Source organism: Anopheles gambiae, chromosome 3 (genome assembly GCF_943734735.2).
Source record: "Anopheles gambiae chromosome 3, idAnoGambNW_F1_1, whole genome shotgun sequence".
In the NCBI taxonomy this organism is placed as follows: Eukaryota; Metazoa; Arthropoda; class Insecta; order Diptera; family Culicidae; genus Anopheles; species Anopheles gambiae.
In genome coordinates this window covers 12119992-12135490 of record NC_064602.1, presented here as the reverse complement: position 1 = coordinate 12135490, position 15499 = coordinate 12119992, and the positions used below count along the sequence as shown (strand labels likewise).

At 48.0% G+C, this 15499-nt stretch overlaps 4 protein-coding genes across 4 annotated transcripts in view; 3 read left to right on the top strand and 1 right to left on the bottom strand.

Moving 5' to 3' along the window:
* LOC1275409 (abhydrolase domain-containing protein 2) overlaps positions 1–6399 on the top strand; it is a 38108-nt gene extending 31709 nt beyond the window's left edge. Inside the window, exons 2-6 of the mRNA XM_061662075.1 lie at positions 2384–2556; positions 2693–2860; positions 2922–3102; positions 3181–3530; positions 3616–6399. Of these exons, the coding sequence (XP_061518059.1) occupies positions 2384–2556; positions 2693–2860; positions 2922–3102; positions 3181–3530; positions 3616–3809 (1066 nt within the window). The 3' untranslated portion in view covers positions 3810–6399. The remainder of the gene's footprint in view (positions 1–2383; positions 2557–2692; positions 2861–2921; positions 3103–3180; positions 3531–3615) is intronic.
* A 2977-nt stretch (positions 6400–9376) lies between these two features.
* Positions 9377–11194, top strand: LOC1275410 (cyclin-dependent kinase 9). The gene is made up of 4 exons (XM_314652.5): positions 9377–9701; positions 9867–9951; positions 10020–10277; positions 10341–11194. Exons 1-4 carry the CDS (start codon positions 9529–9531, stop codon positions 11025–11027), a joined length of 1203 nt encoding a protein of 400 aa, XP_314652.3. The 5' UTR covers positions 9377–9528; the 3' UTR covers positions 11028–11194.
* A 3-nt stretch (positions 11195–11197) lies between these two features.
* On the bottom strand, positions 11198–13215 carry LOC1275401 (GPI transamidase component PIG-T). The gene is made up of 2 exons (XM_314651.5): positions 12939–13215; positions 11198–12869 (listed from the first exon to the last, which is right to left on the bottom strand). The coding sequence occupies exons 1-2, from the start codon at positions 13114–13116 to the stop codon at positions 11263–11265; spliced, it is 1785 nt and encodes a 594-aa protein (XP_314651.4). The 5' UTR covers positions 13117–13215; the 3' UTR covers positions 11198–11262.
* Positions 13216–13278: 63 nt separating this feature from the next.
* On the top strand, positions 13279–15254 carry LOC1275400 (mitochondrial import inner membrane translocase subunit TIM44). Its single transcript, XM_314650.4, has 2 exons — positions 13279–13487; positions 13558–15254. Exon 2 carries the CDS (start codon positions 13634–13636, stop codon positions 14888–14890), a length of 1257 nt encoding a protein of 418 aa, XP_314650.4. The 5' UTR covers positions 13279–13487; positions 13558–13633; the 3' UTR covers positions 14891–15254.
* The last annotated feature ends 245 nt before the right edge of the window (positions 15255–15499 follow it).

The window sequence follows — 15499 nt, the reverse complement described above, 5'->3', positions numbered from 1 at the left end:
GAGGAGGTACGGATACTTTTTTGCCGAAGCAACAGCAGCGTTACAAGATTGGATCTGCTTCGTGGAAGGTTACACTGTTTGGGTGGGTAGATTTTGTGCGAGCGATTTCGATGCACCCAAACCTAATTCACAATTTGGTTGTTTTTTCAAGAGTGTAACATCACTGGAAAGGGGAATATGGGTTTTCCAATTCCAATTGCTACCATTTTTCAAAACACAATTTTGAAGTAATCTCTTGTTTCAACAAGGTGTATACCGTGGGATGAAATGTAATCAAGATTCAAATAGCAAAACCTTCAAAAATACGATGAAACCTTGATGAGGGAAACTATGAACTTCGTAGAAATGGAACAGCGTGTTGGAAGAATGATAAAAAAAAAATCAGGATAGAGCATTCTGTATTAGAGAGTATTTAAAATCCCATCTAAGCGAGAATTCAAACAAACCATTCCTTTCCCCAAATCAGTTTCGAATGTGTATTTACTTCAAAATGAAATTTTAGTTCTTCTTCTTTTTCTTTGTTCCAGCTTTATCCTCCTATAATGGAATTGTCATCACCATCAGAGGCTTGGCTATATTCTAGAGCAGGCTTGTCTATGACAGCCTATATCTCTTTAGCTTTCTAAATTTGCTTTGGTTCGGTCTCGTTTATGTCACTAATTTGAGGTATCACAAAATGTCAGTTTTTACACAGCAAATTTTCTAAGTTTGCTTCCGTAATGTTTTTTTTTTACTGAAAGCTATTCAATAATAGATATTTTTGCTGAATTTCGGCATTAATGTCATGCTTTTAATGTTTTTTTAGTAAAACAATTTACTTAATACATTTCAGTACAGCAAATTTTACTGAAAATCAGCTATATAAGTGTCAAATTTGTTTGTCATTACAGGGTTTTCCAAGTCACTTTCGAATGTAAACATTGTTTATCACCGCATGCAAAATGTTGTTCGACATCGATCTGACATTTCATTTCCATCAACATAATTTTTAATTTCTACAGCATGATTTTCATCTCGTCTCAGTTTGACAGTTCTTTGTTATGTGTTGCAAATCATGTATTGAAACTGAAATTTCATTTTGAAACAAATACGCCGCTTGACAGCTGTTGAAAAACATCTTGAAGGCGATGAATAACAATGTTTACATTCCAAACTGACTTGGAAAACCCTGTATGAAGCAAATATATCGTTTTACAGCTGTTGAAAAACATCTTGAAGACGTTGAATATTTATGCTTACATTCGAAAATGGTTTAGAAAAACTTGTAAACAAAATTTTCTTCAGCATGATTTTCAACGCTTCACCTGTCAACGAGTGAAGAGATCCAGCTTCAAACCTTAATCCAGCGGAAACCCTTATAAATTTGGTAAAGAATAACCAAGCGAACGAGAGCTGATTACCAGAAACCGGCTTTTCTGCCGCTTATGCTTCAATGAACCTCAAAAATTGCTCCCCAGTCCCCTTATGTGTAATATAAAGCTCTCCTTTGAACGGGTAACGCTTCCATGGAAAAGGATTTGCGTTTTGAATCGGTGCACGGGCATCGGATTGCCATACCCGTTACGGCAATTTGTCGTAATTCATCACAACGCTATTGGTTTCCTTCCTGGGCAATCTAGGCCGCGGCGGGCTCTAAACAACGCGGCTTGTTGTGGCATACTGCCGGCGAAGAAATGCAATCACAATCACAGCAGCACCAATGCCCCCGGATGTGACCTTTCTCTGCTGGGGTGTGAGGGCACAAGTTACCTTGAAACAAAGTTACACGTGCCACACGTGTCAGGTGTGTAGGATGGTTAATCTACTCCTTCTGCATCGGCGGCAGGATAGCGTGCCAGCCATCTTCGGTTTCAAGCGTATCGGAACGACAGCAACGACCGGGAAGAGTAGTGTACACGTTGTCACTGATTTATCGCAAGAGCAAGCCTTGAAACCCGCGCTCAGAGATAGATTGCGAACGATAAAAGCGAAAGGATACTGCTTGTGGTTCTAGTAGGGTTGAATTCTCATACATCAAATCGAAACACAGGAAGGAGGTAAATGTTTCTACCCCAAAACCCAAGAACCATTCCTCATGCCCTCTCGACCGGTCAGAAATCCTTCAAATCGTACGTAACCTTTAACCTTTTTCGGCAACCAAGACTCTCTTATCGCGGGCGCGTTGGTGTTGGAAGGTGCCATTGAGTAATGTGGCAAGGTGATTCGGTTCTGCGCTTCAGCGACCAGAGTGCGTGACATAGCCGTGTGTTCTTATCGATTCTCCCTCGCTTTTACGATCGCGTTCAACCCGCCCCGGCAACACGGGTTTTGCGTTGAAAACGTAAAGTTCATGCTAGCCGAAGGATACTAATGTTCTATGCCTTTCTCTTTCTCTCTCTCGCAGGTACATTCCGACCCGGCTGTGGGGCTTTAGCGGACACATCCAGACAATCATTCACAGTATCGTGGGGCGCGTCAAATGTCCGTGGCCGCTGGGCGAACGGGTCTACCTAGCGCTGACGGACGGGTCCACGCTAACGTACGATCTTTACCAGCCGCTAATTACGACGGTCGAAGGTAGGTGGCAATTCCATTTCCAGATCAAGCCACCCCTGTGTGCACGCAATGGGTTAATGGGCTTTCCCGCAGAAATGACGCTTCATTAATGCAATGTGCATGTTTCCTTCCCTTCTTTTTGTTTGCAAATACACAGACGACATTACCGTGGCCATCTGTCCGGGCATTGGCAACTCGTCCGAGTCGGTGTACATCCGCACGTTCGTGCACTACGCCCAGTGCCACGGGTACCGGTGTGCGGTGCTGAATCATATCGGCGTCCTCGACAGCGTGCAGGTGACATCGAGCCGAATCTTCACCTACGGTAAGCGAGCGCACTTGTGAGCAATCGAGAACAAAAAACTAACTGCTTTCACCCCATACAGGCCACACGGACGACTACTCGGCGATGATAAACAGCCTGCTGAAGAAGTACCCGACGACGAACATCGTCTCGGTTGGCTTTTCGCTCGGCGGCAACCTCATCTCCAAGTATCTCGGCGAGGCGAAGCGGCCGGCCAACATCATCGGTGGCGTCTCGATCTGCCAGGGCTACAATGCGGTGGTGTAAGTGTAATCCTCTCCTCCCTCCGATGGATTTGTAATGCATTGGTTTTGCTTCTTCTCATTCGGTGCACCTTCCAGTGCCACCCAGTGGCTGCTGAAGTGGCAAAACTTCCACCGGTTCTACCTGTACGTGCTGACGGAGAACGTGAAGAGCATCATCATGAAGCACCGGCACGTACTGCTGTCGGACGACATCAAGCAGCGGTATCAGCTGAACGAGCGCGACATTGCCGCGGCCGCCACGCTGCCCGAGCTGGACGAGGCGTACACGCGCCGGGTGCACCAGTTCCCGACGGTCAAGGACATGTACAGCTGGAGCTCGTCGCTCAACTATCTCGCCAACATCCAGCGCCCGATGGTGTTTGTGAACGCGCGGGACGATCCGCTCGTGCCGGACAATTTGCTCGAACCGGTCAAACAGTTTGCCTGTAAGTAAGGGGGGGGGGGGGGGGGGTTGTTTTTTGCTTTGCTCTTCGCCACGAATCTGAACGTTTCTTCCTCTGCATTTGCTAGCTGCCCACAACCAAACGATGTACGTCGAGCTGGCGAACGGTGGCCATCTCGGCTTCTACGAGGGTGGGCTGGTCTACCCGAACCCGGTCACCTGGCTCGACCGGGCGGTCGTGTCGCTGATCGGCGGTATCGTGATGTCGCACAACGATTTGCTGGTGGCGAAGCGGACGGCCTCCTCCTCGATGGTGATTTAAGATTCGCTAGCACCATTCCCTTCGTTCGGTGCCGGTGCCGGCGGCCCAGCCCAGCTGCTCGACTACGGCAGGGCCCGGTGGGGGCTGCTGTTTGCCGTCCTGCCCTCAGCTGCGCCCTCGGTGCGCGGTGTCACTGTGGCCGTGCTGAAGCTGCTCCTCTCGCTGTTCGTCTCGAAGCCGCGGGTCGAATTTACAGCCGATACACCGACGTAAAACCCCGCGAACGAGCAAACATCAGAGAGAACGGGGTGTCTAGTGAGCGTCAACGGAGCCAACTGGTGCATGCCGGGATGGTATACACGAATGGGAATGGTCGAACGAATGGATACAAATTACGACAAAAATGGCTTCTGAAGCAATAGGAAGCACAGAGCACAAATTATTATACCTACTAAACCAACCAACCACCTTAAAGCAGCATCATATCCCGCGTGGTGTGGTTGGGAATGGAATTGAGAGGGCGCTGCGTGTGTGTGGGTGTGTGTGTGCATGAAAGCATTAACTTCAACAATACAAGCAGTATATCCAGCGCGCATTAACGTTACAGCAGGAGGAAGGAGCGCTCTTGTGTTCTGCTGGCGCTGGCACACGGGATGCGCGGGATACACCACGTCCCGGTTTTCGAATATATATACACTATATACTATACTGCTTATATTTCCTCTAACCCCGCTCTAGGGTATAACTAGTTAAGATAAGTACCACTCCCCCCATGTACTCTCTCTGTCCAGTGTGTGCATCGCTCTGTTTGTTTAATTTTCTTGATCCCCCTACATCTTACAGGTGCTTTTGTTTTTTCTTTACCTGTCCATCGTGGATGTCAATATCGCGCTAATGCTAAAATATCGCTAGATGAAACACTGTGCACACGTGCACACTCCTCTACGTTTTAATCGCGACATACAGATCGATGCCTCCAAACGTGTGTCCTGCTGCGAGTATTAACGCTAAATATGTTTTAACGCAAAAGTGCAGGGAAAGAGAGGCTCACTACTCTGCGTGTGTGTGTGTGTATGTGTGTTCTCGTATTTAATCGATGTGTACTCCTCATAATTGAGCAACATGGTATGGGGTGGTGCATGCGCCAAGAGACACGGGACACGGGACACGGGACGAAATGATGATAAATCATGAACAAGTGTAACAACGTTTGCTTAAACGTTTTCGGAATTCCGAAGCAAAAGTAAAAGAAAAAACACCAACATGTGTTTGTTGCGGTGTTGTGTGTATGCGTATGTGCTGCACACGAGGAGCCGAGTGAGGGAGTGCCGCATGGCTGGCGATCCCAATTTTTACTCTAGGAGGATAGCTCGTAAAATAATATATTGTATATTGTGATAGATGTTATTTAAAAAAAAAACAAAATTGCTGTTGCAACATTCAGAAAGAGAAAGCGCAAAGTAAAGCGTCTCTAACCGCGAAAATACAAAGGATAAACTAAAGTTATCAAAAATAAGGTCAGATAAGGGGAAGAGAAAAAGCAGCCAAAAACGTGCTTGCCGGTAACGTTGAGTGCGCGGCGCATTTGCGTAGTCAGTTTTGGCTTTGTTTTTGTGCTATTGTTGCCTGTTGTGTAGGTAATGGAGTTTTTTGTTTTTTCGTCCACAGTTTTAGGTCACCAAATAGTGTGTAGGTCAGGGGCGCAAGAAGATGCTAATTTTGCTAGGAATCGGGAACGGTTTCATCATCATCACGCGTACTTAGGGTGTGTGTTTTTGGTGCATTATTGCGCAAGGTTCCTGCTTGTAGTCGAACCCCCCGCCGAATAAGCTGAAGGTGATATGATGGCAAGCTAAATCACTGACTGATTGCTTAGAGTTTGAGAAGAACTGGTGGTGCGTGTGTGTTTGTAATCCTCTTTAGGCATGTTATTCCTAAGAAGAATTGCTAGTTTCTCCTCAAGCGTACGTACTGCTCAAAAACTGCTTCTGAATGAACGAATTTCTCGATTAAATTATTGATTAGTTAACTGCGACAAAAAGGGTGAAGCGAAGCGTGAAACAATAACAACAGGGCAGAGTACGGAACAACAAGGAACATTCCAAACTACCCAAAACAAATCGAAGAAAAATAATTATCATACGGATTTTTACCCAGATTTCATCTCCAAACTGCCTTTTATGGACGAGAGAAGATATCCCCTCGACGTTTATATCAACTCCTTCCGCGCTCTTGTGTGAGTTTTTCGAAGCTACTATTGTGCTTACTTACGTGAAAAGTGTTTTCGCTGCACTTACCTTACGATAGTATACGGCGTAAAAAGCGGCCGTAAGCGAAAAGGTGTGAGGTGGTGTGTGTATTTTCGTACAATAAACATAGACAGACAGACGACTTGTTGAAATGTTTGTTATAGGCAAGGGAAAGCGAAAATAGGCGCAAGGTGCGTGACAACAAATACAGGACAACACATTAAACCGAAGATCGAAGTTTTACCCCCCCATTGGCTCTAGAGCGTGCGGTTGGACATTTTGGATCGATATAGCACTCGTGCCCACTTGTTCCAGTGGGACAGTACGATCGGGGACGAAGCAAAAAATGGTGGCAACAAAGCTGGAACTGCTCTTACTGAATAAAATATTGATTGTGTAAACGTGGGGATTAGTTTTGTGAAATGGAAAGAAATATTGTTTAATTTTATTATTGTGTGGGCCGAAGTCGTCGAAGTACTACAGAAGCAATCGTGTTGTTTTTAGTTGTACTAAAATCGAAAAATTAAGGTTTTACAGGGTTTTCCAATTGAGTTTAGACTAGCAGCATACTTTTTTTGAATAGTCGCAATAGATTCTTGACTAGCATCCTCTATTTTTGATTACGAGCAATGGATTATTCACTAGGAGCAATTGATTTCAGCAGATCCCTGCATGACAGCCTAAGAGCGTTGCGTTTATAACACCCGGTATGACAGATCGACTTGAATATTTATCTGTTAATAATATTTAACTTCATGCAACCATTAGTTTAAACGATTTGTTTTATTGTTATTTATCATTCACAAAATAATAGATAAATGATCTGATAGGTTTTTAGTGCTATTGTTTTGATTTTATGAATGCACAATACAACACAAAAGCACTTAACGGCTGAATTGAAATATGCAGTAGTGGAGCCACAGGCATAACCTAACCAAGAGCTAGATTGGGCAAGTTTTTCAGAGTGACCATATGTAGTTCTATCGATTTTCGATCGAATATCGGTTTACAATTGAGCGCACTATAACTCAATTTTTCTAACCAAAAATCAAATGTTTTTCTAAGTATTCACCGTTTAACGTAAAATTAGAATTTAATAAATTTTGTGAGTGAATAAAAAGTTGTTTTTACCGAAAATTACCGAATTTGCTTTAGATTTACTACCGATAACCTCTAAAAACAATCTGGTCACTCCGCGCCAGCAATCGGCCTGCTGAAATCAATTGCTCCTAGTGAATAATCCATTGCTCGTAATCAAAAATAGAGGATGCTAGTCAAGAATCTATTGCGACTATTCAAAAAAAGTATGCTGCTAGTCTAAACTCAATTGGAAAACCCTGTACCTAGTGATCAACAACACCTACGTTGTTAGAAAACGAGATTCATCAAATTGTTACTGAGGTGCGGGATCATCTACCCTATATACAAGAAGGGAGATAGGTTGGACTGGAACAATTACAGGGATATGACGGTGTTCAATCCAAGAGGATAACGAAACAGAAAATCAACCACCATGCGGCAGATCTTGGAGAAGATGGCTGAATACAGTACACGACACATACCATCTCTTCATTGACTTCAAAGCCGCATATGATAGCATAGCCAGGGTAAAACTGTACGACGCTATGAGCTCTTTTGGAATCTTGGCCAAAGTGATAAGGCTAGCTGGAATGACTATGACCAACGTCACTTGCCAGGTGAAGGTGGATAGAAAACTCTCAGGACATTTTGCTACCACTAAGGGTCTGTGCCAGAGGGACTTGGACTCCTATTCAAATTGGAGATATTGACGGCGATCCGCGACTCGAGGGTGGAGACTACGGGAACCATCTTCTATAAGTCAACCCTGTTCCTGACATACGCTGATGATATAGACATCATTGGTCTGCGGCTCTCCTATGTAGCCCAGAAGCCAACCAAGGGATCGAGCAGGCGGCAGAGAACCTCGGATTTTAGATAAACGAGGCAAAGACCAAACTGATGGTGGCAACATCAGCGGTCCTACCAATACATAATCCAAGGCTACGTAGGCATGACGTACAGATAGGTGAACGCACTTTTGAAGTCGTCCCACACTTCACCTATCTTGGGTCAAAGGTCAGCAACGACAATAGCATGGAAACTGAGTTGCGCGCAAGGATGCTGGCTGCCAACCGGTCATTCTGAAAAATCAGTTCACCTCAAAGAACCTGTCGCGACGGACGAAGCTAGGACTATATAGTACCTATGTAGTACCGATACCCATATACGTCTGTGAGCCATGGACACTGCCCAAATCTGACGAAAACCTCTTAGCCACGTTCGGGAGGAAGATGCTCAGAAGGATACTTGGCCCCGTATGTGTGGAAGGACAATGGAGGAGCCGCTATAATGACGAGCTGTACGAGATATACGGCGACCTCGTGCAGCGTATCTAGCGTGTGCTGGCCATGTTGAACGCATGGAAACGGACGACCCAGCCCGTAAAGTCTTTTTAGGCCGTCCACAAGGACAGAGGAGACGTGGTAGGCCCAAATTGAGGTGGCAAGTTGGTGTGGAGGCGTCCGCCATTAAGGCCGTGATAACGGATTGGCAGACAAAGACGCGAGACCGTGAGCGGTTTCGAACATTCCTCAGGCAGGCCAAGACCGCGGTTGTAGCGCCGGATAAGTAAGTAAGTAAGCAGAGGTCGGAGCTCGGAATCGGGCCTACCCGATGCCGATTCCGTGTTCGGAATCAATTCCGGAGCCTATTCCGGAGTTAATTCGAGAATCAGAACCAGAATTTGAATTAGCTCTAGAAATGAAAATTAGTTCTTGAATAGAAATAAGAAGTTTAAGATGCGAAATCAGTCCGGAAATCTCGATGATAATGGATCGTTTACAAGTAAATTTTGATTCTTTGCGGCTATCAGTACGGATGCAGTATGGAGATGCTGAAACCGACTCCGATTTCGGAGCCAATTCCGATTCGGGAGCCGATTTGGATTACGGAACCGGTTCTGATTTCGGAGCCAATTCCGATTTTGATTTCGAAAACGATTCTGATTCCGATTTCGGAACCAATTCCGGAAACTGATTTCGGACCTACTATCCGAAATCGATTCCAAAACACTTCGGAGCTCTCCGGAATTGATAAACCACCATTAGTTTTATGAACAATGCAACGTAATCTGCAGAGCTTAACTAAATTGAGGTTTGATTTTTACACTTTTCTTGCAATAATTAGTCCTTTTCCTTTGCTGTTACAAATTCAAAGCTAATTCCTGCATCGCATGTTAGTTCTCTAAAAATAGCTAAATTTAAATAACGTACCATTCAAAATTCAATCCCACGGAACAACATCCCGGATAGCAACCGTTCCCTGTTTGACACTGCGGTACATATGTTCCGCTACAGTGTCACAATCCCAACCCAACCATCACTAGCACCGTAGCAAACACAAACAACATCCGAAGCACGTACACGAGAAAGCCAAACTTTTCGCAGCGGAATTGTTACAGCAGAAAACAGAATTTTCCCCTCCTTTTGCACCGCAGCTCCGGTCGAGGTATGAGTGCGGCAGAGCACACCAGCACCGGCACCAGCGGCGGACAAATGTCGACCTCGAGCACCATGCTGAGCCTGGCGGACAAGCAGAAGTACATCGAAAACTACGACTTCCCGTACTGCGACGAGTCGAGCAAGTATGAAAAGGTGACCAAAATCGGCCAGGGAACGTTCGGGTGAGTGTTTGCGTGGCTGTCTTTGCCCGCCGATTAATTCCTCCTGCTGCGCCCATGCACATCACGTTTACGTACTGTTTTGGTTTGTGTTTTGCTGTTTGTCCGGGCATGACTCACTGATGCGCACTTTCGACCGTCCTTCCCCCACCATCCACCATGCTCCAGTGAGGTGTTCAAGGCGCGGGAGAAGAAATCGACCAAAAAGTTTGTCGCCCTCAAGAAGGTGCTGATGGAAAACGAGAAGGAAGGCGTAAGTAGGAAGCAGTAGCAAGTGATTGGAAGGATGATTAGTAATGATTCCGCCGTGTGGCATTTCAGTTCCCGATTACGGCATTGCGCGAAATACGCATCCTGCAGCTGCTGAAGCACGAGAATGTGGTGAACCTGATCGAGATCTGTCGCACCAAGGCCACCGCCCAGAATCGCTACCGGTCCACGTTCTATCTGGTGTTTGACTTTTGCGAGCACGATCTGGCCGGTTTGCTGTCGAACATCAATGTGAAGTTTAATCTGGGCGAAATCAAGAAGGTGATGCAACAGCTGCTGAACGGGCTGTACTACATCCACAGCAACAAGGTACGAATGTTTTAGGGCACTCGAGGGAACAAATCCACCTCACTCACACCGGTCCCATTCCAGATCCTGCACCGCGACATGAAGGCGGCGAACGTACTGATCACGAAAAACGGCGTCCTCAAGCTGGCCGATTTTGGGCTGGCCCGTGCATTCAGCGTATCCAAGAACGGGCTGCCCAACCGGTACACCAACCGGGTGGTGACGCTCTGGTACCGACCGCCGGAACTGCTGCTCGGCGACCGTAACTACGGGCCACCGGTCGACATGTGGGGTGCCGGTTGCATTATGGCCGAAATGTGGACCCGCTCACCGATCATGCAGGGGGCGACGGAACAGCAGCAGCTCATCCTCATCTCCCAGCTGTGCGGTTCGTTCACCAACGATGTGTGGGCGGATGTGGAAAACCTGGAGCTGTTTCACAAGATGGAGCTGCCGATGGGCCACAAGCGCAAGGTGCGCGAGCGGCTACGGCCGTACGTGAAGGACCCGCACGGTATCGATCTGCTCGACTATCTGCTGATGCTCGATCCGAAGAAGCGCATCGACGCGGACACGGCGCTGAATCATGATTTCTTCTGGACCGATCCGATGCCGTGCGATTTGAGCAAGATGCTGTCGCAGCACACGCAGAGCATGTTCGAGTATCTGACGCCACCGAGACGGCCGGGCCACATACGCCACTACCAGCAGCAGATGGTGAACATGCAGGCCAAGCCGCAGGACAATAGCTACCAGGATAGGGTGTATTAGGCTGTGTGCGCCTGTAGAACGCATGACCTTTAACCTTTACATAAGACTTAGTGACTCCCGTCGTATGGTGGTGTCACCGTAATCGTTTTTTTTTTTCATCCCTTGAAATACATTTATTATGAATTCCTATGAATTCGGATTGAATCTAACAACAAAACAAAAAACATGCCTTTTCCTCCTCCTCCCCCTCTCCTAACCATACTGACTAGTGGTGCATGGGAGGGTTGACATGTCTTTATTCCGTGTCGGGCGCATTCAAGTCTTCCGTGCTGGCCGTGTGCTCCTCTTTGGTTGGCTTCTTATTAATTTTGAAAAATTGCTTCACCTTCTCCCCGAGCGACACTTTGTCCTTTTCCTTGCCCTTCGCCACGATGCGCTTCGTGGAGATGTTATGAATCGGCCCAAATGCAAGCGCCACCACCGTACACGCCAGGCAGATCACATTGTACGGCATGCTGAAATCCGGCGTCGGAAGCGTCAGCAGCAGCGCCTCGGTCCGCACCTGCAGAAAGTAGCCGGCCAGCTGGGTCGCATTGAACGACTCCCGGAACAGGGCCGCCTCCCGCGGAATGGAGGTGTAGTTGCGGGCGGACGGCAGCAGCAGCGAGATGATCGACGATGGAATGTAGTGGCCATGGTTCGCATCCGGCGGGTACTCTTGCCACTTGAGGAAAATGTAGTCGAAATCAATCGACAGCTCGATGGTAGCGCGGGCCGGGATGCGGAACGCAACCTCCAGCCCGTACGGCCGCTCCCGCTGCACGCCCGGCGTGTAGTGCAGGAAGGCGGGCTCGATACGCTCACCCCCGGCACGGCGGATGGTGAGCGTGTGCAGGTAGACGGGCACAAACCACGGGATGGTTTCGAACACGATCAAATCCAGCGCACCCCAGTGGGCGTTCGTGATTTGCGTGACGATTTTGCCCCGCTCCTGCCCAACGCCCAGGATGAAGCGTTTCGCGTAGAGGGGCGGCGGCCCGGCCACCACGATCACGTTCGGGTCGCGCTTGTCCATTACGGCCACATTGAACATGGCCCGCCGGCCCTTGGCCGTGATCGCTTCAAACTGCTTCACGTCGAACCGGTGCAGCTGCGTGCGCGCTCCGCCCCTGACCGAAAGGATCGTTTCGTCGGGTTGCTGCGATATCTCCAGCGCCGCCTCGCTGTCGGTCACGTCCACGTACACGTTGCTGGTGGTGGCCAGTGCGCACGAACCCTCCATCCCCTGGCCGAACAGCTTGCGGATGGACCAGTTCGGGCCGCCAAACAGTCGCAAATCCTGCACCACGCTTACCGTCTGCTTCACCTCCAGCTGAAACTCGCTGCACGCCTCGTCCCCGCACAGCTTCCGGATGTGCACGCCGAGCGAGTGGTAATTGCTCGAGTAGATGCTGTCCGGCACGAGCAGCGATAGGAGACCTTCGCGCGACCGGCACGGTAGCAGCTTCGCCCACGGGGTTAGGTTTTCCGTGCAGACAATTTCCCGCGGCAGTGCGGCATAGCGAAGGATCGGTTCCGGCCGTCCCGGGAAGTGATGCGTTTGCGGTCGCAGCGTGTACACCGGCTCGAACGTGTTGCTCGGCTCGATGAAGCTAAGCGAGGCGCAGAACAGGCCGGAAAGTGTTCCGCACAGCATCTTCCACCGGTGGTCGATGGAGGCGCGATGGTCGGTGGTCGGTTCAAACCAGGCCCACACTTCCGCACCGGGGCCGGCATCCGTCACCGGGTAGCCCCAGGATTCGTACCGCCACAGGCCGTACGTGAAGCTTAGGTGCAGCTCCTGCACGCCGAAGTGATGGAACAGCTCGGCCAGCGGTCGGGACACCAGGTTAGTGTGAAGCACTGGGGATGGGGAGTAAATACATCAATTTTAGGGGGAGAACAAGAAAAAAACCGAGACTAAATACGTACGGCTATCATTTTTGCCCAGCTCCCAGCGGGTCGTGAACTGGAAGTAGCTGTAGACGAACTTATCCGGCAGCGGTTTTATGAACAGCTCTTCGTCGAAAATGTCGGAAAACTGTGCGCTTGAGCCTTTCAGGCCGCCTGCCATTACCAGCACGGTCCATAGCGAGAGTAATTTCCACATTAAAACAAAGTTATTTGTGAGCAAGGAGTGGCAACGACAAGGCCCGCACACAAGCGGCGTGTTTTGTTTATGTCGATTGTTTTTTTTTTCGCTTCTTTCGCTTCGTTGTTCTAAAACGGTCGTCGTGTTGTCAAAATCATGACATTTGCAGTTTTTAGTACAACCCAACGAACAAAACAAGAGCACGCGTAGTTTTCATGAGGCGGGCTTCAGTTCAAAATCAAGTTGGCCAGGCAGAGGAAGGACTCACTTTTGTGAATAATCGCCGATGTTCGTGCAAATAAAAGTAATGCTTTAACGAATTTAAAATAATTTGTTCAATCCAGCAGACAATTCGTTGCGTTAAATCAAAATCGCTACGATGCGCGCAGGTATGGCTGTGTAATTGTTTACCTTTGTAAGGATAAAAGAATGATGCAATACGTTATCCTTCTTGCCTAGGTGTCTAGGAACGTGCACCAAAAGCCGACTGTGATACGATGGAAATGCAGTGAAAATTTCGGAAAACTCCTTAACAATGCAACATATACGTGCAACCGCTAGGACGCTTCCTGCCGGCTTCTCCTTCGTGCCATCCTTAGCACCCAAGTTAACCCCAGCACGATGCTACTCGACCCGGCGTCCCGGCTTTTTCGCTCAGTTCTTCAAAAACGTCCAACTAGAGATCGGAAAGAGCAAAGAGGTGAAAGAGAATGTGCAAAAGTTTCGCGAAGAAGCGCAAAAGCTCGAACAATCAGAAGCCCTGCAGGCAGCAAGGCAAAAGTTCAACACGGTCGAATCACAGGCAAGCAAAGGCGGCCAAGTGCTGAAACAGAATGTTGCTAAAATACAAAACCGCATGGCAAAGGTGTTAAAGGACGCCACCGACACGGAGCTGGGCAAGCGGCTAAGCGAAACGATATCACAGAAGGGTCAAGCGATCGACCAGTCTGGAGCGCTGCGAGGCTTCAGTGCAACGGCAAGAGCCGTACAGCAGGAGCTGGACAGCCAGAGCGTCGATACGCGAGTATATCGCAGTCCGGCTAAGCTACAAAAGCGCTTAGAACTAGCAAACGGTTCCGAAGACACCTCAAGCACGACGGTGCAACCGAACGCAGCCGCAACGGCCGTGGAGCTGCACAAGGACAGCAAATTCTACCAGTCGTGGGAAAGCTTCAAAACCAACAACCAGCACTGGAACCGGCTGCTCGCGCTGAAGATACAGTACGACGAGTCGGAAAACGTGGCGATTCGCACGTCCCGGGCACTGACCGATAAGGTGAGTCAGGTGATGGGCAACCTTTTCTCCAAAACCGAACTGTCGGCAGCGCTGACTGAGGTGTGCCGGATCGATCCGACCTTCGAAGCGAAACAGTTTCTGCTGTTTTGCGAGCGCCATGTCATACCGAACGTGCTGGAGTCGATTTTGCGCGGCGAACTAGATGTCCTGCGAGATTGGTGTTTTGAAAGTGCGTACAGCGTGATCGCGACACCGATCGTGCAGGCACTGGAGGCGGGCTGTAGGTTTGAGTCGAAACTACTGGACATCGAAAACGTGGAGCTTGCGATGGGACAGGTGATGGAGCAGGGCCCGGTACTGATCGTGACGTTTCAGGCGCAGCAGATCGTGTGCGTGCGGGACGGTACGGGGGCGGCGGTGATCGAGGGCGATCCGGAGAAGGTTTTTCGCTGTCACCATGCGTGGGTGCTGTGTCGCGATCCGAGTGAGTTGAACCCGCAAGCGGCCTGGCGCATCATGCAGCTGTCGATGAGTTGTAGGGAACAGTTTGTGTAAGGATTGTACAAGCACCACTTTCGCAAACCATTACTATTACTGATTTGTTATGAATTGTTTATGAACTTTTGGAGAGCAAACTAATACTTTAAAGAGTAGAAATTATTTTTTCAGTGAATTCTTTTGAATTTATTTCATGAAAGCAATAGTATAATATGCACAGTATATACAAATAGGGTCAACTAAATATTTGGCTAAATTAAACAAAATTAGAGCAGGGTCAACGGTAGAGCAACGAGCATTATACAATTATCTTTTGGTTTATGCTAATTCCTTACTTACATGATCTCATGCATCTGCAAATTGTTCCATCGAATAATAAGTAAATTATTTCAAGTACACGTATAACTGCATCTTGTTCAGTACTCCAAAATGTTTGAATTACATTACATTATTACATTTTTCTCTCCCAAGGAATCCTCGCGTCGTGTATTTTCGGCCTTACATTAATACAATAAGAATCGAAACCTACTAGAAAAAAGGTTCCAGTGGTAGACGCTCCAATTCTTGCAAAATGGGTTGGTTCAGTGTCATTCGTTCCATATAGTATATTGCTTATAGTTTCTTGTATGATAGTAATTCATTAGGGCATGCTGTTTACATTAGCCA